The 23,635-nt window shown below is 35.9% G+C and overlaps 3 protein-coding genes and 1 long non-coding RNA gene across 10 annotated transcripts in view; 1 reads left to right on the top strand and 3 right to left on the bottom strand.

Moving 5' to 3' along the window:
* The window catches only part of LOC119081022 (junctional adhesion molecule-like), a 36,385-nt gene extending 27,288 nt beyond the window's left edge, over nucleotides 1–9,097 (top strand). The window contains exons 5-6 of the mRNA XM_037189704.1: nucleotides 18–174; nucleotides 8,951–9,097. Coding sequence (XP_037045599.1) covers nucleotides 18–174; nucleotides 8,951–9,060 — 267 coding nt within the window. The 3' untranslated portion in view covers nucleotides 9,061–9,097. The remainder of the gene's footprint in view (nucleotides 1–17; nucleotides 175–8,950) is intronic.
* LOC119081035 lies at nucleotides 39–10,629 on the bottom strand. Its single transcript, XR_005088420.1, has 3 exons — nucleotides 10,412–10,629; nucleotides 6,824–6,833; nucleotides 39–49 (listed from the first exon to the last, which is right to left on the bottom strand). It is a non-coding gene; the product is annotated as an uncharacterized LOC119081035 (long non-coding RNA).
* Nucleotides 10,630–11,490: 861 nt separating this feature from the next.
* LOC119081030 lies at nucleotides 11,491–12,714 on the bottom strand. Its single transcript, XM_037189727.1, has one exon. It carries the CDS (start codon nucleotides 12,636–12,638, stop codon nucleotides 12,012–12,014), a length of 627 nt encoding a protein of 208 aa, XP_037045622.1. The 5' UTR covers nucleotides 12,639–12,714; the 3' UTR covers nucleotides 11,491–12,011.
* A 6,356-nt stretch (nucleotides 12,715–19,070) lies between these two features.
* Nucleotides 19,071–20,146, bottom strand: LOC119081029 (integumentary mucin C.1-like). 7 transcript variants are annotated; one of them, XM_037189725.1, is made up of 4 exons: nucleotides 19,822–20,146; nucleotides 19,519–19,768; nucleotides 19,460–19,485; nucleotides 19,071–19,390 (listed from the first exon to the last, which is right to left on the bottom strand). In XM_037189725.1, the coding sequence occupies exons 1-4, from the start codon at nucleotides 20,060–20,062 to the stop codon at nucleotides 19,137–19,139; spliced, it is 771 nt and encodes a 256-aa protein (XP_037045620.1). In that variant the 5' UTR covers nucleotides 20,063–20,146; the 3' UTR covers nucleotides 19,071–19,136. The 7 variants fall into 7 exon arrangements, with proteins under 7 accessions (XP_037045620.1, XP_037045621.1, XP_037045618.1 ...); XM_037189726.1 differs by having other exon boundaries at nucleotides 19,588–19,768; nucleotides 19,822–20,145; XM_037189723.1 differs by having other exon boundaries at nucleotides 19,460–19,768.
* Nucleotides 20,147–23,635: the final 3,489 nt, after the last annotated feature.

Here is a 23,635-nt window from a genome sequence, read left to right as displayed (position 1 = left end):
TCTTTCGTTTCTATTAGATTAAACGGGGTGGTATAAACGTTTATACCGACTGGAATTTCGGTGAAGTGGTCAGCAATCTCACACTATCCAGTGTCACTGAAAGTGATCAGGGCGTTTATAAATGTTCTATTGACGATATCGGATCGGATGAGGTTGTAGTACAAGTGATGGCTGGTAAGTTTAATTCAGAAGTTTATTGCGGTTTAAGTTTGTAAGAAAATTTAATGGATTCTAGCCTATTGGCATTCTAAATTCCTGCATGCAAAATTGAATTTCTTTTTACTTTATCTCAGCTTTGTGTGACTATCAAGAAAGATTTTCTTTTTATCAGACATAAATTGTTATTCTAAGAAGAAAAAAGTTGTGAAGCTAACTTTTTTCGCATAATCAGTTTGTGCTGAAAAAGTTCACTTCAAGTCAACTTTTTCAACTTTAAAATGATTATATGTAAAAACAGTGTTAACTTTTTGATGTATATCCTTGAACAATGCACACTTCCGATAACAAAAAATGTATAAGAAAGTAATTTCCTGCTGAATGCATTCTGCAAATTCATACATTCGAAGTGTGGCTGGTTGTGGTGGGTTACCACTTAATTATTACAGTCAATTAGGAACAGTTATTTTAGTCAGCAAGTAAAAAGTAAGCGAATTTATATATTTTTCATTAAATGTGTGAACTTTGAATGCGTTGAATTGTGTGATTAAATTAATGGTGGATGCTATATGCGCACCCGAGTGATATTTTTATTATTTTTCTTCAAACCCAAATAGCATTTATTCGACTATTGACATGTGCATTCTCGACAAACTTCTAACGTGAAATCATTTGTTTAATGTGAGTGTTTTATAGAGTGAAAAGTGTTTTAAATCAAATGAAGTAAAAGATTTTGTATCAAACACTTGGCGATGCTTTTAACAAAAGAAGAGACAGATTGAAAAGATTTCTTAAAGGTTAAGCAATATCATAAATCTGTGCGAATACTCAACTTCGACTATGCTGTTAGACACCCCGGTTTGCGAATATTCACTTCGCCAAATGGTAATCAGTTGCATACGTTCTGTGTGCATACTGTGAGCGTGATATTAAGGCACATATAACACATTAAGGAAAATCTTCATCTCAAACATTCACAGAACTATTTCGCAACTATTTCTTAAACTCGACTAACTTTCATATCTATCTTGGGAGTTAATTAACTGTTAGTCAATTAAGGCTGCGGTGCCGACGTTGATTCTCTCCCACCATTAGAAAATTATCGGTGAATATAATATTTCAAACAGAATTTGAAACTTCTGCGGTAGTTTACGTTTCCATGTGTTTTCTATCTGAACTATAACACATACCATCTGTATGCGTTCAACTATATAAAACACTCTCGAATAGAGTGCAGTTTTGATACTGCTGCAATTGTTGATTTTTCGGAATTTTTTTTTTTTTTCCGTCATATCCACAATCGACCGCAATGACTCGTTAGTTATTTTTATATATACTTTCACGAGCAACACTCTCAATTTTGAAACCACCAGGTAATTAAATTTATTCGATATCGTGCACAGTCGATAACGTATTAATTTCCTTAACGTCCACATTCCCATGGCTGTCAATCAATCAGTATTGGTACGCTAATGGTTAAGCTCATTAATAACGTTAAATTTAAATCAATTTATTACAATTAGAATTTCACATTATGTGCGTAAAATGTTTCAAGTTGTTGAAAATGGCAAAATCAAAACGGAGGGTTGGACCTATAATAACTTATGTTGAGCTGGAAGCACTAAGTTAAGCGTCGAGTTAATAGTAACATTTATGCAAATGTTTTAGCATGCCCAATTCATTTTTTAGCGCAATATTTTTTTTTCTAATTTTTGAGCCAGATGCCCAATGCCCAGGATATAATTCCCAAGCTCCATTACCCAATCTAAAACATTTCTTTTTGATCGTCGTCAGACAAAGACTTTGGTTGTAGTAAATGTTCATTCTTTCTTGATTCAACCACCATGTAAACCAAGTTCTTTGCACGTTTTACGATAAGTAATTAATTTATCGAGCATCCAATGATTAATGAAAATGCCCGAGGATTTTAAGCCCAAACATTTTAGCTTACGTCAATATTTACACATGATAATCACCACAGCCCTGCTACTAGCATGAACATAAAAAATATTCGGAGGCTCCAAATTTGACACTTGTCAATTCAGTGTTCATGCTAGTAGCAGTGCTGTGACCTCACTCAAACAACCCCAATGAGTAGCCATGTGAGGCGACTTGACAAATCACAAGTGCGGCTTTATTAATTTTATTGAATTTGGTTTATTGTGGCCTATCAATTGACCTTTTTGGCGCCTTTTAGCCAGTCCGACCCTGGTGAGTAGGTTAGTCTTACGGTTATACATTTGACTAAGAAAAATCAAGAATTTAGAAGGCCATATCTAACAAATTGGACAGCATAAAATTTGATGCTAAAATGTGCGGTGATCTACCATTTCTATAAGAGGAGAAACCGTCATTATTAGATCTACTTGATAATGCAGTTTTTCTTGTATCAAAACTGGAGCACCAGCACCACCATGCAATTTAGCAACAAATTTAATGCACATTGCTTATATGGAAATTTTCAATACCCTTCACATATACGTTCACTGCGAGGCATTAGATACACAAAAGCTGATTCGACAGTGACTAATGTGAATAAAACGGTATTTTTTCCAAACGGTCTGTACGCCTCAAATTTCATTCCTTTTTTTACGCTCATAAATGACACACTATTCAGTAAAGAAAAATTACTGTTCATTTGCATGTTCATTCATACCTGGAGATAATAATTAAGAAAAATCGTTCCTATGCACCAACCAACCAACATATGAAACCGTCATCTCCCTCCCGTTATAGTAGGTGGCTTACAATAACTCTTGGTAGGTATATATATGGCTAAGAGAACAAAGTCAGTGCTTTTTCATTTTTCATTTTAAAATCGTGCACCGTGTACTATTCAAACAATTTTTCCTTTCTTTGTTGCAACATAAAATCCCACAACAACAAAAAAAAATCTTTTTTCTATTTATTTGTTTTGAACATGAATAAAGCTAAAACAAAGACAAATTATATCCACGCCAAGCTTACCGAGCAACAAGAAATATCTATTACAAACTTTTGTATGACACACTGGTAATGGTTAGGTAGGTAGTTCTACAAAATAATCTTCTTTTTTTGAATAATAAATCGTCAGTAGCTTAGCTTTGAATTATTTTTTTTATTAACGTACCGATTTTGTGCAATCCATTATCAGATATTAGTAACATCATTGTTGAAAAGTGGTGTACGTATATAGCTGAATGGAAAACTTTTAATGATGTTCATTTTATGCACAAAAGCCATTTTTACAATGCAAGCGAACCTGTACAATTATTTAAAAGCCATCGAATCTATCAAGCTTTCTAAACTGAGGATACAACTCTATTGATGCGATTGTACAACAAAGCAAGACTATGCCAGACTTCACAACATATTTTAAGCCAGACCGCTGTCATCTGTTATCGACAACGACAGTGAGAATAAACGACAACCTCTGACAGATGGAGTCTTATATAACAAAACGCATGTTCAAAACAAATGAAGTAACAGATTTCGGAAATCAATCTCAGAAAATTTTCGATCAAATCAAGTAATAGTTTGAATAGTAAAACTGTTAATGTGCTTGCCGTCTGTGACTACCATTTTCGACTAGAAAGCTGTTCGTTTGCGACGATAGAATTTTTAAAATGCAAATTTTATTTTAAAACTGCAAATTCAAAAGCTCCTTTTTCATCAACCTACATATTATCTTCATTACCAGTTCTTCTTCCTAAATATGAATTCACTCATCCTCATTAAACCTTTTCATCAGCTACCTCAGCTGCTTTGTCATTACGGCTTTAAAAAAATACTGTTTCATTCAGCATTTCATTCTTGTCATTGCAAAACCACACAGATTTGTTACGTACATATATAATGTTACGGTGTTGCACTATATACATAGCACACAGTCTTCCGTTGTCGACGGGTCTGGTATAACTCTCACGCCATAGTGTTCCTGAAGTAATATTATTTTAATATGAAAAACAACAAACACAAAGCAAACACCTGAATAGACTTATTAAAGTTCATAAAAAGAGCGAGCCAACAAATTTAACTGAAGGATAAAAAAAAATTGAAAAATGTAAAATTTGTACGAGAAATAAGTCAGTTTTTCGTATTCCTTAAAGTTTCACTTTAAGTAAAAATAAACTTAATTCCGACGATGTACTTATAGAAAGAGGGGTATAATTGTTGCGCAGCATGTTGATAGTTTGGTGAAAATGAAGTAAAATACCCTGTGCAAGTAGACTTTTCCCGGATACGTTACCGCTGAAAAAGTCCAATGGATTGAGAAAAGTGAGAAGAAAACTGATGTGTTCCCTCGAACCATCTCTGTACAATATTAAAGTGAGATTGCAGTTTTGAGTTGTAAAACTAGCAGATTATCGGTTGATTTTCCATCAGAATTAAGTGCCGGGCTGGACATACTGGGAATTCCAGAGATTCCCGAAATGCTCTTTTGATTTTTGTATGAAAATTTTCATTTTTTGTCTTTTTACAAATCTGTTGCATATAGCTTATAGCTTCGAAGGGCTTTTTCGAGCCGACTGTATTCCGACCTCGTCTTGAACCGTTTCCTCCGTCTCGAACCGAGATACCGTTTTACGGTTCTGGTAGCATAAATATCTATTACAGCTAATTTGAACTGATATTCGAAATTTTCTTCACCTGTTTTTCAGCTGGACAGAGAAGATTGTTTTTACAGGTTCAACAGACAGACCGCATGTACTTGGTTGCTTTATTTGTATGAGTCGTCGCGTAAAAATATTTCAATTAAATGTCGTTTTTATTTCGATTTGTAAATCGTGTTCTTGCGAGTTGATGTTTCTTTTCCTCACTCGTATCAAAATCTTGACATAACTTTTAAGCAGTTGTACTGATATGAATAACACTTGTGCTGATTACATCTCAATTTTTTTTTAAATCATTATTTAACTGCTTACGCGCACGATATGATATCAATGCGATTCTCAGGCGGTATCTTGGGCGGAAAACGACACCGTTTCTATACATGTATCAAAAATAACTAATTTTAACCTGTTACGGGAAGCTGTTTTGATATAATGAACACTGGGAACACTGGTCGGAGCACGTTTCTTTTTTATTTGTCTTTATTGCTGACAACAGACGACTAGCCATTTCTAAGGGATAATTGAACAGTTTGGTGCAGAATGTGTTCAGTAGAGCGCAAACTTTTTTAAGTTTACAAAATTATTTCTCGGATCAATTTCACTTTAATTACCCCAACTACAGTGTTTAAACGTCTTTTATATGTACTTTGTGAGTGCCGAGAAGTGTTTTTCGGATAAATTATTGTTATATACCATATTATTATCCACATGACCCCGTAAATGAAAGGTAAACTTAGAAATCCTTTTCTCTCTAAAGTCTCGGTATAGAAAATCTAACTTAAATCTAATTTATTGTCCGACATATCATTGCCACATTATGTAAGGAACCAAAACAACTTTCGAGTTAATTAAAACGTTACGGAACATGATTCTAACCGCAGTTTCGGATTTAGAACCAGAGCGGTATCACGTATAGGATATATACATTTATACTAACATCAAAATAATACAGTTACGAATTCATAATTATATTCTGCACAGTTCAGCTGCACGTATACATATATTGTGTTGTGATCGGCACACCGAAACTGGGGTTCATATATTAAAGCTTCGCTCTCAGCATCACAATATGTGCTCTGTGCACTTATTTAACATTTATATTTTATGATTATAATTAGATACTCATTCATACAAAAATGCAATGTTGGTGGTGGAGACTACTACAAACGGAATTGTCCAATGCACATTTAGTCAATATTTTCAAATTTCCGTTAATACAAAGGAACAAAAAACAAGGCATCAGAACAGTCGGAGCGTTTGCTGCGACTTAGCCCCGTACGACCCGTAATCCTATTTCGTCCGTAACCATAATACGTCCGTAGCCGTAATTCGCCCGGAACCCTAATACGTCTACAACCCTCCAATGCGTCTGTTACCAAAATGCAAGTCAAGTTGGGCATGGTCAAATTTACTGAAAGTGTTCATTTTTAAAATTGCGCATAGCGCAATTACGAAAGCCCGTACGAAGTACCTCTCAAATAAAACCAACAATTTACGATATTATTTTAGAAACCCAAAATTTTTTGCCAACTTTCCATTGGGTATTCAATTACCTCTCAAATGAAACAAAAACTAGCAAAATCGGTTGAGATTACTCAATTTATGTCCAAAAAGCACTTAGCGCCGAGTAGCGGCCTTAGTCCAAGGGCCCAAATTTGAAACTTTTTTTGCCATCATTCTATTCGGCATTCAATTATCTCTCAAATGAAACAAAAACTAGCAAAATCGGATGAGATTTACTCGATTTATGTGCAAAAAACACTTAGGGCCGAGTAGCGGCCTTAGTCCAAGGGCCCAAATTTGAAACTTTTTTCGACAAAATCTTTTCGATATTCAATTACCTTCCATAAAAAACTAAATCTAGCAAAATCGGATGAGATTTACTCGATTTATGTACAGAAAACACTTAGGGCCGAGTAACGACCTTTGAGCCCTCCCAACAAGCCCACGTTGCATCTTACCCAAAAACAATGTTCAGCAACTTTGTTCTACTCGTCAATACCTTTCATTTGATACATCACAAGCAGCTATTGCGTGCGTATTTCGGTAGATATCGTCGAAAGACTGAAAAACACCTATAGGGCCCTAGCTCTGGAAGAGCCGACCCTACCATGTCCATTTTCGAACTTGACCTTACTTTTGTCGATACCAATCGGGGAAAAAAAGAATTTTGAAAAAAGGTTGTGATTTACTCAAGCTAGAGGGGTCACGGACGGACGGACGGACGGACATTTTTTTTATTGCGGATTCGTCATCTATTAACATAACCAAATGCTTTGCCCTTACTGTCTGCTTCCAATTCGACGTGTTACAAACGGCATATTAATCTTATAAGCCCCCAGTACTTCGTACGGGGCTAAAAATATTAATATGTCAACTACAGGTTTTATTTACGGTGACATAGATAGGAATCGAATTTAAATTAAACATTTGACCGGGCATCGATCAGGCATCTACGTGACCACGGAACGCGTAACTGAAAACTAATACAATAATTGAAATCCTATATTCGTCAAGCAATTTATGGGTTAAGTTTTCAATGTTTGTTACCCAATTTTGTATGATTGAAACCTTGGCCTCGGTTTTTGATAGACGTTTTTGGTACGGAAGTTTTCTGACAAAGGAAATTTTTTACATGCTTTTGAGTTTCCTAGGCTCGAAACTAGGATATTTCACCTGGCTACGTAAATAACTATTGCTAACATTACACCATGTTACAAGTCTTTATCTGTGAAGACAAAAATAGGAAATGACATCTAGCTTCTGGGGTCTAATAAAGAAAAAAATTAGGTTACAACATGTTAAAAATAACTAAATATAACGAACAGGCACTGTAGTTATATAGTTGATTTACTTGCCCTCAGTACAATGCCGACAAGTTATAAGTCGCGATTCTATTTCAATCCATCAAAATTTTGTCTGAAATATTGGAAAAATTTCAACTTTACAGACACAAACATAATTTATTCATAATTTTCTTGTTTGTCAATACGATTTATGTACAGACTTCCAGTTACTGGTGGAATTATACGACGAACTATACAATTGAATCACTTGAAATGCTTGTCTGTGTCGGGCGAAATGAAACTTCTGTGACAACTTAGGTTATTCATGAAAAATCATGACGATCGTAGCATACATAATACATGATGCAATCGGGATAGAGCGTTGAAAATTTTGCACAAAACTTTTTGAATTCCAACAACAAAAATTCACAAAATTCTAAATTGATAGAAACACCAAGCGAATATTCTTCCATTTCGCCAACATACCCAACATATCTTTCATTATATACTTATATTACACATTCATCATTCATTTCACTATCCTAGTCCTACAGCCAGCGGTGTTCTTCTACAACTAATACATACCTATACCTAACCGACACTGTGCTACATTTTACTTATGTAATAAGCGCCTACATCAAATGTTACGTTGTATAAATGGAAAGTTAAATAAAGGGATATTTATGCAAAAATTCACCCGTAACGACTACGTATCTACACTACAGTTTTACACCTCTACACCTTTTCGGCAATAGACGAAAGTGAGATGTTCTAAAATTTATGTTGGTTTTAAGATGAATGAGGTTCATTGGGTGGATATGAATAAAAAACGAAATTTGACTCGTTTAGAAGTATTTTTTGCCTGTATCGGTGGCGATTTTAAAGTTTCAACATTATGTAAATAAATATAAGTTATTTATGCTAAGTAGCATGATAAAAAAACACGTGAAAGTATACTACTAACTGTTTCGATTGGGTCGGGTTTAAATTGATCAGTACAGTATTCATCACACATCACAACCCGCTACGATGTCTTAAAATATAAAGAGAGAAAGAGGAAATTTGGCTACGATACGTATAGATACATTATTTTGTTAGGACATTTGAATAAAGTAATATGCTCTTGGTAATTTGAAGTTTTTGAAATTTTAGCATTTGAATAATATTTATTTGGAAGCTTATGGTAAAGATGTTGATTGTACAATAGCATAAGACTTTTTCGGTAAAAGGCTTTAAATTGCTGATTGTATAATCAAATGGAAAATATTTTTTGAAACTTGACTCAAGTTACTTGAAACTCTGGAAATAAAACTATTTTTACAGTATGTTGCAGCATGGAACGTACTTTAACAGCATTTTTATTAGTGTATCTTATCAAGACGATACATAGTGTATTTTATTTGATTTTTTTTTCAGATATCAAGACTTCTGGCTTCAATGACGCTTCGGCAGCACAAATGGGTTCATCATTGGATATGTTAAATATGTGCCTCGCATTCGTGTGTGTTATATTAAGTCAAACTTGATTTGTGTCCTTATTGTAAGTCAAATATATATCAGTCAAAAACCTTTTAAATGTGTAAAATGTGACGCAAGTTCCATGTGCATAGTGAGGGATTCTTTTGGATTTCGACTGACCGAAATCGATGCTTTTTTAGACCCGTACGAAGTACTGGGGTCTTATAGGTTTACGCATACGTTTGTAACACGTCGAATTGGACTCCCTGAGTAAGGGGAAACCTATTGTGGTTGTCTAGAGATGCCAAATCAGTGAAAAAAAAATGTCCGTCTGTCCGTCTGCACGATAACTTGAGTAAAACGCATCCGATTTTGAAAATTCTTTTTTTTCCCGTTTGGTAATGTCAAAAGACAGGCTAAGTTCGAAGATGAGTGATTTTGGATCGACCCCTCCCGAGTTGTGGCCCAATAAGTGCTTTACGGTTTTTCGAAGATATCTCCGCACATTCAAACGTTACACTTGTAAGTGATACGTCAAATAAAAGGTATTTACAATACCGATCGACAAAAAAAAGTTTATGGAAATCGGATGACCGACTCGTGAGTTAGACCCCTTGGTGTGAAACAGGCACAGGGCGGCAAGCAGTTTTTGCTTGTAGGTCGGCCACATTTGAACATATTTCGTCTGTTTTAGCTTTATTAGATAGGTATTGACCGTACCAATCAGGGAAAAAATTTGAAATTATGTTCTCCGGAGCGTGAGCTCTTATCTGGCTACTCGGCCGTACAGTGAACGTGGAGTATTTTGTCAATATCTCGAGTAAATTTTGACCGAATTTCATGATTTTTTTTTGTTTGAAAGGTATTAACGAATGTAAAGCGTCGGTAAAATTTCCGGTCTCCTAACAAAATGGCTGCCGGTGGCCATATTGGATTTTAATAAAAGTGATATATCTTGGGAAAAATGGTACTTAGAGAGTTTCTAATAACATGGAAATGATTTGTTATTTGTATGTGGTGTTTCAGGCATTCCATATATGGACATCTATATATATCTATATTCACCTATATTGAGCTATATACAGGCATATAGAGCTATATAATAGCATATTCATCTGTGAAATGCTTATTTATAGGAAAATATAGGTAAATATAGCGGTATATAGCTGTTTAAATAGGAATTTATGAAAGTTGACTTCGTACGGGGCTGTCTATATTGCCTCCGGCAATTTATTTGTATATGCTAACAAGGCAAAGAAAGATAATGTAATTGATTTTAAAGGGCGAATAGCTTTTCAGTAGAGAATGAAGTAAAAGAAATGAAGAGTTTCACAGTAAAGGCTATTGATACGAATAGGTGTTTCGTACGGGTCGGCGTTAGCTATGTTTTATAAATGCCTTGGTGCCTCGGCCCAAAACCAGCTCATATATTTTTGATCTTCCATACTTGGCTGGTTGTAAGCGGCCAAACGTCGAAAAATATGGTTTCGTAGTTCGGATTTTATTTCCGTAAAGTGGCGAGGACACAGGCGTGTATGGGTTCGTTGGAAAGCTGAGGTCGAGTACTCCCGGCAAATATTAACTTTAAAAAATTTGATAATAAACGGCCGAAAATATGACATCCGCAAAATTTATCAGAATCGTGAACTTTGATGATGAGGACATCAGCGTTACAGCGAACCCATTATTTGGTAGTTTGGCGCATGACTACTTAAAAGATAAATGCTGTGTGTTCCACCCCGCCAAACTACTACATATGGGTTTAAATTTGCTTGAAAACTCGTCGTTTTTCGTCACATTTTCGTGATTTCGGTTTAAAGCTGAAACTTCAAAGAAGCAAACGCATTAAGTCTCATCGAAGTCGACTAAGTGTGTACCTTATGACAAATTTATCAAACAAATATGAAATAATTAAACTTTTTTTGAAATTATCTTGTAGTCCTTGTTACTGATAAGGACTAGGTGTCAGAATATACGCTATGAATGTGATCTTTGACAAGCACTACCTGGAGACAGCAGGTGTGGATACACGAAAAAAGTTAAAAATGCTTTCTTGGGATGATTTTACACCAATCTAAACAAAGATGTTCTAACATCACTTTTCATCATCAGTCTGAAATAAAAAAAAAATAAAAAAAACCTGATTTGCAAGTGATTTTGGCTATTTTTCACATACTTCGTCCTTGAGCGACCCGTAAATCCATTCGTATCGAGTCGAACCGCATAGATACTTTTTATCAAGGCATCTAATAGATTGGTTTTCTGTCATTTTAATTTTTCCATACAAATTTGGACACACCTATTATTGATAAGAACATAAACCATTTAATACTTTTATCCTTTTATTTACAAAAATATTCAGACTGTACACTACCAATACCCTCTCTAGCAACCAAACCTCGTTTTGACGTAGTCAAAATACCACCTTATTTTGACAAATTTGACATTGATTTTTTTTTTCATGTAGTTGCCGTGCCGCGCTTTTTTTAAAGCAATATCGACATCACACGAAAAATACAAATTTTAAACTTTCTTTAATTTTTGCGCACCAAAATGACAAAGCATCACCCAAAAAATACCTCACAATCACAACTCCGAACTCCGAAATGGTGACAGGAGACGTAATATTTTCAACACAAAAAAGGACATCGCTGCTCATACTTCATTTAATTTATTTTTAAAAGTGTAAAATTTTCTATGACATAATACACTGTAAAGTTTTACCATCTTAATTTTCCTAGTTTGGTTGCTAGAGATGGTATTGACACTACTCAACGCTTTCAAGTGACCCTTCATCACCAAATACACTGTGCATTATACATAGATACGTTTCGATACAGACGCCAACTTTTCTTCATAGAAAGGTCTGAAAATTGTATATATGAACTTGCAAGCAATAATCTAAAAAAAACAAAAGAAAGCCGTAGTCGACTATTTTGGAAATAGGTGTCACTGGCATCATACTGATATGTCTTACCGCCTCGCTTGTCGCGGTTCTGAGTAAAACAGTTTCAAGTTTTTACGAAAATTTCTTTAATTGAGTCAGTCTTCTGTACACTGCTATGACATTGTAGTCGTCGATATTGATAACTGCTTTCACAGACCATTTAGATCCATAAGTAAACTTCGGATTCATCGGTAATGGATCGGTAACAATATTACGGTCGTTTTGCGGGCCAACTATCAATACAACATCTCCACGGAATGCATCGATATACTTATCGAACGCTGATCTGTTGTTGAAGTAACAAAATAGTAGGGCAAAATGGTCGGTGGTCACAGCACAATTTTGAAGGTATTCTGGCTTCGGATCACCATCAATAAAACGCACTCTGATGAATATCGATGGAGAGTATTTGGTAGTCCACATTGAATGATTCCGTTCGACACCACTGACTGGTATATCCATCATTTCTTCGATGATCCATTCCAGCAAACCCGATCCACAGCCTATACTTAACACACTTTCAACACAATTTTCTGCCAGAACTGTTTTCAGTTCTTGCAGACACTTTTCGGTGGGCCAAGCCCATAAAAATCGAGATTTTTCGATGAAGGAATAGTCGTCGCTCAATTGAATAATTTTCTTCCAGTCATGGACTGCAATCAATTTCAGTAATTGACTCTCTAGTCTATCCATGTTCATTCAAAAATTCAATTACCACATTGTGCTTCGACGAAGTTAAAGTAATGACTGAATGATATATCGTGTAGCGACTCGAGATTTAATTCAACTTTATTCAGTTTTGTTAAGTTGTCGAAGTCGCTTCTACAATAATAGTACATTATGATACCGGGGAATATTTCCGGCGTTATGCACTTGTGTATATTACACAAAACACGAGTGCAAAGAGTGTGTGTGTGTAATGTAATATGCAAGATAGTTTAACGCGTACAATGTTCTCTGGTATCATACATATAATATTTTATGCAAATCGATGTCATACAATCGATAAACCGAACTGGTGTGCATACGTCATTTTGCACCAGCTGGTCACATACAATTCCAAATGGGACCAGCTGGTGCAAAATAACGTATGCACACCAGTTCGGTTTAGCGATTGTAATGTTTGAAAACTGCAAACTTTGGATTCCTCTGTTGCATAAAACGTTGTAATGAATCTCGGTGCGAAGTACTTTATAAGCTCACGATGTGTACTATGACACACGGCCTGCGGCCTCGTGTCATAATTACACATCTAGAGCCTAATAAAGTTCTTCGCACTCGATGTCATAAATAACTATTATTGTATTGGCGGAAACGACCATACTATCGACATAATAATGTAGGCTTATAAGCTCTAGGTAAATAATAATGACGTTACGCATAGCGCAAATTATGGCTGAATTAATGTTCGGTATAATTCTCCGAAAATTCACCGTAATGCAATAAAGAAAAGTATTAACTTGGCACTGATGATAACTGTTCTAAATATACACGCGGTTTTTTGGCTGCTTGCAAGCGCAATTTGTTGTTGAATGTTAGTTAAAGTTCATTGGCGTTCTATGTGTTCAGATGTTGTTGCTTCCTTCCGTATCCTGTGAAAATGTTTTTATGAAAACGTTTGAAAGAATCACTATATGATGACTCAAGTTATTCGATCAAACAAAATACCTTCCAACCCTATAAAATATTAAAATAATTTTAAATTGCTACCTAAGATCGGGTCTTTAGATCTTAGGTAGCAATTTAAAATTATTCAATGCGATTGACCAATTTGTACAGTATACTGTGTCTAACGGCAAACATTGTTGTAATGTCAGTGTTTATTTATTGAATGAATAAATGTATATATAACCAGTTCGTAAATTATTATTAAATATTAAATATATTATATAGGTGCATATCATTTTTTATGTGTCGATGCAAAGATAATCCCAAACTTCTTCTGCGAGCTGATGTATAATTGTTACTCGTACCACATATAGACATAACAAGAAGTTTAACCAGTTCGTAAGATGCATAAGATTTTTTGAAGCCTAAGCCGAAGGCGCGGATCATAATCCAACTCGTCAAAATATCGCAAACGCCGACCCGTACGAAAAAACCTATTCGTATCAAAAGCAGGGGTCGTACTACTCCTTATTTTCCTGATTTTCCTTATTTTTGAAAAAACCACCTTATTCCTCCTTATTTTTGAAAAAGTTCCTTTTTTTTTCCTTATTTTTCAATAATTTTGACGAGAAAACTACATTTTTGGATAACAGATAATAAAAAACGAGCCGTCAGAACAGTCGGAGCGTTTGCTGCGACTGAGCCCCGTACAAACCCGTACATCTATTGCGCACGTGACCCTACTTCGTCCGTCGCCCTACTCTTACCGTAAGCCTATTGCGCCCGTAAACGTCGTAAAATTCTTATGCAATGTGTACGTCTTAAAAATTGCGCACAGCGCAATTACGAAGCCCCGTACGACGTTCCTTTCAAAAGTAACACAAACTACACTTCAAAAAAATTCATGAAATTCGGTTAAATTTTACTCGAGATATTAACAAAAAACACCACCTTCACTGTACGGCCGAGTAGCCACATATAAGCTCACTCCAAGAGACCTAGCTCACGCTCCGGTAAACCGAATTTCATAAACTTTTTTTTTTCCTGATTGGTACGGTCAATACCTATCTAATAAATCAAAATCCATCTAAATCCGTTCAAATATGACTAACCTACAAGCAAAAACGGCTTGCCGCCCTGTACCTAGTTCACACCAAGGGGTCTAACTCACGAGTCGGTCATCCAATTTCCATAAACTTTTTTTTTGTGGATAGGTATTGTAAATACCTTTCATTTGATGGATCACTTACAAGTGTAGCCCTTAAATGGCCAGAGAAATCTTTGGAAAACGTTAAAGCACTTATGGGGCCCCAGCTCTGGAGGGGTCGACCCAAAATCGCCCATCTTCGAACTTAGCCTCACTATTTCAACTACCTTTCAGGGGAAAAAAAAAATTTTGAAATCGGATTTGATTTACTCAAGATATCGACGTGACAGACGGACAGACGGACAGACGGACAGAAGGACAGACAAAATTTTTATTGCGGATTCGTTATCTATGAACATAGGCAAACACTTTGCCCTTACCGTCTGCTTCGAATTCCATCAATTACACACGGCATCGTAATCCTATAAGCCCCTTCGTACTTCGTACGGGGCTAAAAATCGCTGCGCGGCAGAATACTGAGCAATAGGGTCATCGTAAATCTTCACCCGATCTCCTACTGCTAGTAAACAAACCATAGAAATGTAGTTCCTTGTTGTCGATTTTACTGAAGAAAAATATCCACGTGGATTACAGTAATTTTGCTACCTTCCCACTCAATGGGAAGAGCGTTGTTGAAGAAGGGGAGGGAGGGTAGAATTGAAGGTAACGGACGAATGTTTGGAAAGAATTGCCTCTGTCTCACGCTAAAAAGCGCGGTCATACTAAGTCAGTTAAAGCATCGACTTTACAAAAAGTCAGTCTAAGAAACAATCTAACGACAATAGAGCACAGTGGGGGAGGGAGTCCCAAAGTTTCAAAATTTTGGTGGACGCCACTTGTGTGCGACCTGTTGGAGGCTTGAAAAGGTCAATGGAATCTACCTGTTCCAAGTCATCTATGGGAAGAATCATTATTTTATTATTTCACTGATGTACTAAGAGGGAAACTTTCCCAACAAACTATTTGGTGGTAGATCACACAAAAAAACAAGACCTACATAAACTTAAATTCATTTGATCAAATTATTGTGTTGTTTACAAATTTGATATAATTCTGACCTCAAATCTCTACTTCACCTAAAAGAAAATTAAGGAATGTAGCATATTGAGAAATGTACAGTTTTATCCTGAGGTTCAAAACACGACCTACAACCAATGGAATGTTGTAAAGAGCCATAGTCTTATTTTGTGGGTTGTGTGGATTATTTGTATTAATATTTACACGTAAATATTCACAGTCCACAAAATAAACAATTGACATGGTATAAGAAAGTAGCGGTAAGCTAAGGTTAATAATTTCAAATTAACTTTTACTATTAAACCATGGTAATTCATAGGCCGCGTTCAGGAACGAAAAATTCTTCACTGAGTGAACATTCGTTTCGTTGAGTTAACGCTGTCAAGTTTAACTTTGAGGTTAGATTTCTCACGATGTACTTTGGTCGTGAAAGTTTACCCAGATGTCATGAACGTTTCGTTTCTGAACGTGGCCCATTGCGTTTAAGTGGATTTAAGTGGATTAAATTAGTGTAAAATCGTTGAATATGGGTATGGGAATTTTTGAAAAACTTCGTAATTTTTGATTATGAGCCTAAAAAAGCGTGCAGGGGGTGTGCGTATAAAAAATCATCAAGATTTTTACCCAAAAATTTACTTCCAAGCTCCTTATTTTCTCCTTAATTTCAACCGAAAAATTCCTTATTTTCTCCTTATTTTTTTTAAAAAACCTCCTTATTTCCTTAATAAGGCACGCCATTTTTGAGTGCGAGGTCTGATCAAAAGCCTTTAATGTGAAACTCATCATCTCTCTCACTTCCTTCTCTTCTATGCTGAAAAGCCATGAGCCCTAAAATCACTTACATTACTCATTCTTTGCCTTGTTATCATGCATAAAGAATTTGCAGGAGGCAATGTCGACAGCCCCGTACGAAGTCAAATTTAATAAATTCCTATATCAATCGCTAAATAGCGCCATATTTACCCATATTTTACTATAAATGATGACTTTACAGATAAATATGCTATTATATAGCTGAAAAGAGCTATATATGGCTCTATATAGCTAAATGTAGCTGTACATAGATATATATATAGATGTCCATAATATGGACTCCAATTACTTCTCTGTTAACAGAACCTGTATAAGTACGACTTTTCCCAAGATATTTCACTTTTACTAAAATTCAATATGGCCGATGGCAGCCATTTTGTTGGGAGGCCGTAAATAGTACGGACGATTCACATTTATTTAAGAGTGATATCGTGAAATCTTCGAACAACTTTGGGACAAGGGGTCACGGATATTATTGACTTATAGCTCATTCGATTCGTTGAACTTTTGCGAACAAAACGCAGTACGACGTTTGGTGAACGTTATTTTGTTGTCGACACTTGAGGTAATGAAGTAAGGGTCTGCCAAAAGGGGCCCAAAATCGTTTTCTCGCGATTAGTCGAGTATAACCATTTTGGGAAAAACTTTTTTAGCTAGCCTTGTAGGCCTTGAAGATTATGCACACTTAAAATTTCGAACGTTTTATGCATATATTTCGACTACACGGAAAAAACGCAAAATGTCGATGTACGTTTGAGTCGATCACGTTTTACGTGTGGGTCGCAAATGCTACGTCTCGTACGTAGCATGTACATCGAAGTCGTAAAATTCTACGTCTACATCGTACAATAAACGTCTGAGTGAACCATTGGTTTTGTCCTCACTCAACTACAATGTACAAAACCAATGGTTCACTCAGTTGTTTATTGTACGATTTAGACGTAAAATTTCACGACTTCGATGTACATACTACGTAGGAGATGTAGTATTTGCGACTCACACGTAATCGAATCAGACGTACATTGACATTTTCCGTTTTTTCCGTGTATTTTCCAGTAATCGAAAATTGTAGTGTACGTTACCAACGTGGATTTATCAAGTAACTCTTTATTTTAGTTTACTTTACTTTAAATAACACTTTCATTGAAAATAAATATTGAATAGCCACAACAAAAGTCCAAAAATGTTTCATATCCCACTTTTATATAGAAAATAGTCCAAATAGATCGAAATTTGGGTTCCAAGAGTATAAGAACCACGTGAATACATCGAAAAATTCTTTATTTTAATCAATCTCACTCTTATCAGCAATAAATAATGAATAACCGCAGAAAAATCCTCAAAAAAGCGAAAAACAAACGAAAGAAAGGGATAAAATTTCGGCCACTTGGGGTGGACTTCCGCTAAAGTCGCTCCAACCCTTTGCAGTGAAACTTAACAAAGGATTTTTTTACATGTTATGGTACTACAGAGGCTAGGATCTCTCACCATACATACCATGTCTCGGACTTATGTCACTGCAGCCGGTCAGGAACTTGAGAAAATCACCTATTTTTTCACCTAAAATGATTGATATCACCAACAGGTCAACATGGACCTGGTGGTGTGTATACTCAAAATGTGCGTCTCTTCAAGGCCTACAAGGCTAGCTGAAAACGTTTTTTCCCAAAATGGTTTTACTCGACTAATCGCGAGAAAACGATTTTGGGCCCCTTTTGGCTGACCCTTACTTCATGACCTCGAGCGTCGACAACAAAATAAAGTTCGCGAAACGTAGTACTACGTTTTACTTGCAAAAGTTCAACAAATCGAATGAGCTATAAGTCAATAATATCCGTGACCCCTTGTCCCAAAATGTCTGATTTTGTTCGATGTTAATAACTTTCAAACAAAAAAAAATCATGAAATTCGGTCAAAGTTTACTTGAGATATTGACAAAATACTTCACGTTCACTGTACGGCCGAGTAGCTGGATATGAGCTCACTCCAAGGGACCTATCTCACGCTGTGGTGAACCGAATTTCATAAACTTTTTTTCCCTGATTGATACGGTCAATACCTATCTAATAAAGTAAAAGTAGTCGAAATATGTTCAAATTTGGCCGCCCTAAACAAAAACTGCTTGCCGCCTTGTACCTGGTTCACACCAAGGGGTCTAACTCACGAGTCGGTCATCCGATTTCTATAACCTTTGTCGATCGGTATTGTGAATACCTTTGATTTGACGTATCGTTTACAAGATGAACCCAAACTCCCTTTCCGAGCTGTTAAAACTGTTAGTCTCACCTCACAGAGATATATAATAGTGTATCTACCACGGTAGGTATGCCGGTATTTTTTCGCACACGACATCTAGTGCGAAAAAATACCTTCATACCTACCTTGGTAGATAAATAACTAATATGCATCTCTAGCCAAAATTGTTATCTTAATGTGTGGGCATAACGAATATCTCCCCTTCGACTCGAACCGCAACGCCCACACGTCACAGTAACATTTTTTGGCAAGAGGTGCATAATCTTATAATAATTCATCGTCGTAAATACAGTGCATCGAAAATGTATTATCAATATATTTATTCGTCGCCATTTTGTCAGTTCGGTCTACGTCATTTACCAAAAATCTGGTGGGCGGGCATCGGCTTGTTCACAAGCGTCTCCCTCGTTACATTCTGCTACATCCGGAGACTCACATCGGTCAGTAGCAATCGACCAATGTTGAGCGAAACGACAAATCATTTCATGAGGTATACCATGAGCACATTTATAAAACATGGAGCAATTTGGATGCGGTAAATGTTGAGGTTGTGGTCCTAATGGGTTACAAGAGGGAGTACAAGGTATTGGAGTTGTTGTAGTTGGAACTGTAGTAGTAGTTGGCGGAGGAGTTGTAGTTGGCGGAGGAGTTGTAGTTGTCGGAGGAGTTGTAGTTGTTTGAGTCGTTGTAGTTGGTGGAGGAGTTATGGTTGTTTCTATCGTTGTAGTTTCTGGCGTAGGGGTTGTTTCTGTCGTTGTAGTTGGCGGAGGAGTTGGCGTTGTTTGAGTCGTTGTAGTTTCTGGCGTAGGGGTTGTTTCAGTCGTTGTAGTTGGTGGAGGAGTTGGCGTTGTTTGAGTCGTTGTAGTTTCTGGCGGAGTGGTTGTTTCAGTCGTTGTAGTTGGTGGAGGAGTTGGCGTTGTTTGAGTCGTTGTAGTTTCTGTCGGAGGGGTTGTTTCAGTCGTTGGTGTTGGTGTTGATGTTGATGTAGCTGTAAAATTGATTAATTAGTTTTAACTCGTTACTCTTTTCAAGCAATTTTACTAGTTGTCTCTTCCAACTCGCAATTTGCATTCCACGAAAAATCACAAGCCGAAATGAAACGATTAAAATGTAAATAACGGGGACAGAATCTTTGAACCCATTGTCCGTGTAAACACTGGCGAAATCCGTTACAATCGAATGGATCTGGAGCGTATTCACCATCATTACACATTTGACATGTTACCCAACTAGCATTTAATACTAATAGTATTAGTACTACAGTCCAACGCATCAAAGACATTTTTTATTGCTACAACTTCACTGGTAATTGACGTGTGGCTTTATGCGATATCAATTCAAGAGTGATGTTTATTACCGTTTTAATTGAGACATATGAGATTTTATTTATCAACGATATCTTCGCAAAAATCAATTAAATTACAGTAAAACATAAGGAATCAATTAGGCGGTGAAGGTTTTTGAATGTATATATGGGTAGTTCTGACATGGGGTGGAAAATGTTTGCAGCACGAGCTTGCTGATTAAATACTGTTTGTTCACTTCATTATGATCATCGTTAGAGATTTTAGGGATTGATTTTGATGATAGGTTTATGAATATAAACATCTCCAAATTCTTAGAATCAATTGCGATTTCAACAGACATTTCGGTAATGTGGATGAAGGAGAGGAATATATATTATGCACCTGTTGCCAAGATTGATATTTTGACGTGTTGGACATTATTGCCCTAGCCGAAGGCGTGGGCCATAATGCCTACACGTCAAAATAACAGTCTGGCAATAGGTGCATACCATATTTTATCTGTCGAGAACAGATATATCGAGATAAGTAAAAACTCCCTAGAGAGATAAGCTCGAGATTATCGTTCTAGATAGATAAAATATTAATTTTTAATATGTACGCTAATTATGTTTTTGTCCATCGATACAATGCGAAAATCTGTCATTATTGTAAAGTGGATACCCGTAGAATTACCCATATGGTATGCGTTTCCATTACTACATTTCCAATAAGACTACTTTTTCGGACGTGTCGTCTGTAAGATTTTTTTAATTACAAGTATCGGCCTTAATCATAAATAAATTTGCTGATAAAAATGTTGCATGTCGTTAAAATTCAAAAAGTGTTTTACACTTCCTGCAAAATTTGTAGTCGTTTTTGCAAACGTTATTCGATAAAAACTTTTTTAACCCATGAACTTATATTACACTTGCTTTCTTTGGTGGTGTTATCCTGTTTCGGTCAAATTTTCGTAGCCAATAACTTCAATCGAATTTAAAAATTTTATTTTCGTTAAAAATTTCGAACAGAAAGTAGGTATTTCATGCTGAACCTTTCAGTAACAACTGCGTGAACCTAACTCAAAAGAAGTTCTTACGTTCTGCAGTTTTATGCATCTTTTTCTGTTCTTTCAGCAGGAGAAATGTAAAGAGAGTCGTTACACTCACTCGTACGTGTGGAACGAATAAGAAGATGAAAACAAACAAAAACCCCTCGAAAGTAACAACTTATCTTGAGTTAAGTTCACGTCTCATATCATGTTGTATTCTAAAATTAGAAAAGGTAGTTACGTCGGTCGTAGTTACGTAACAGATTCAATGTTGATAAAGTAATAGATAAGGTCTGTGAAACAAAATTCTTGTATTTCACATAAAGAAATGTGTAATGAAAGTAAGGTAGCAGTCGTATGATTTACTTCTTTATGAAATGTTTTATACGCGCAATTTTTTTCATAAATAATTAATGTTTTATGCACTTATGAACAAACATTATTTGAATTTGACTGAGGAATTTATCGATTCTCCACGTCTGCTTTCTTTTATGCAATAAGAGCAAGCCTCGACGCTCGATGCTTCCCCTCTTACATCAATAATCTACTAATAATCCATTATTTAAGAGTGATATGGCGGAATCTTCGAACAATTTGTATGAAGGACAAATTCAACGTAACTGGATTTTTGACGAGTATGGTACCCATCGAATCCTTGCTTTATTACGAGTTCAACGAGGTATATTTCGCCTCCCTTGGAATTGTCGTTTTTGTGGTAGAGCTGTTTGAAAAATCGGTGGTTTTCAGGAGTAAATTTTTTTACCCTGATTATCTCGGGTAATTTGTGGTCGACTTTGTTCAAATTTTAGGGGATTGTAGTACTAGATAGACCGATCACATAAGCTACAAAATACGTCGGGCTGTTGGCTGAACTGACTTCCGCCATGTTATAACACCAAGTGTCTAAATAAATATTTGGATAAAGGTGAATACGCTATTTTCTCTACCAACGGCGAAATATTAGTCCTTTTTCATTCCTATTATTTCACCTACGTAGATATATTTTTTTACGGCGGAGCATATTTACAGCAACTCCCCCCCCCCCCCATTGGCTTCAATAATCCTCAAACTAGAATATCTGGAATCTAGGAATCCATACGAGTTCAACGAGCTATCACACATTACTGCAGCTTCAAAATTGGCTGAGATAAAATATTGATGTTTGTATGAAATTAAGCAAACTTTTGAATTTTCAGATAATGCAAATCGCCTACGTTAGTTATTTACTTAGTTACTTAGGTAGTTCCTATGGAAAAGTGGATCCAGCAACTCCTAAACGTTTCTATAGATTTTCCTGAAATTTTGGTCATAGGTTCTTAATGGCCCAAAAGAAAAAATGTAATTTTCAAAAGTGGGAAAAATCCATATCTTGGGAGCTGAAGCTCTTAAAGTAATTATACAAATATCCAGCATATCAAGTATATTTGAATACATCTCGTATATCGAGTATAACGGTATTAGTTTGACAACTGCCATCTGGAAGAAAATGATATTTTTTATGTGACGGATTTTGATCAAACAAAATGGCAGCGTGTAGCGCGAGATGCTAGGAGTTCGGCAAGGTAATTAGTTTTTTAATCAGACCAATATCTGATGAGCGAAAAGACTTTGGAAAAAATCTTTTTTGCACATTGAAAACAACGTATTTCCAAAGTCTTATCGTTCAGCAGTATACAGCCTTGATATATATACGACATGTAGAAGAAAAACATGGGCCAAAAAACCTCATTTGGCCACACTGATTTTCAGCTAGTGTTCCTTGTTTTTCATAATGAAATGAAGCTACGCATACGCAAACGCAAGATGACGCTAGATTGTTAGATGGTTTTTATTAACGTTTCCGCTCCATATGTGAACATGTAAAGAACACACGTGTCAAACACTTTACGCTTAAGACAACTCTTCATTTCGCTTTTGAAAATTAGCCTGAGTGAGCACGGCTGTCCTCAACGAAGACAACGTTTTATGAAAATGACTTCAAATCTGAGGTAGGGAAAGGAAACCGGAAGGATCTTGGCAATACCGGTTTTCGGTAATACCGGACCCTGTAATACCGGTATTTCATCGAATTTCTATTTCTCGTCAAATGTCAAACATAATCGAAGAAATTAATGTGTAGAATCATTTCAAACAGTTTTTCATGCTTGTTATTGTGACGCAGATTACTATTTTGAATACTTCGTTTAGTTTGAAAATGGATTTCATTACTTCATTAGAACACTTTCTAAAAATACAGAGAGGGAATAAATTCATTCTATAATATCTTCGTGTTGGGTCTAGGTCCTCATTTTCTTCTTACAAAAAATAAACGAGAGAATATCTCATGTAATTTTCAATGAAAAAAGACCTATGTCTGACATAGTTCCATTTTGTATCACTGCTTGAGAGACGCTTGGTATAAAATCAATAGTGTTGACTTTTCCGAAAGTCTCCATTATTGCTTACAAACATTCCATATGAGGGACAAAAGTCTTCGTATGCTTTAATAATTGTGGATAATTGTGGATAAAAAGAACCGATC

Source organism: Bradysia coprophila, unplaced genomic scaffold (genome assembly GCF_014529535.1).
Source record: "Bradysia coprophila strain Holo2 unplaced genomic scaffold, BU_Bcop_v1 contig_350, whole genome shotgun sequence".
NCBI classification, from domain to species: Eukaryota; Metazoa; Arthropoda; class Insecta; order Diptera; family Sciaridae; genus Bradysia; species Bradysia coprophila.
Note: the sequence above shows the minus strand (reverse complement) of the source record. Positions and strands in the feature narration are given on the sequence as shown.

Coding starts and splice junctions, on each gene's coding strand:
- LOC119081030 (XM_037189727.1), bottom strand. CDS start 12,638: ATGAACATGGATAGACTAGAGAGTCAATTACTGAAATTGATTGCAGTC.
- LOC119081029 (XM_037189720.1), bottom strand. CDS start 20,062: ATGTCTTTGATGCGTTGGACTGTAGTACTAATACTATTAGTATTAAAT. Junction 19,769..19,821: donor CGAGTTGGAAGAGACAACTA/GTAAAATTGCTT, acceptor TCAATTTTACAG/CTACATCAACATCAACACCA.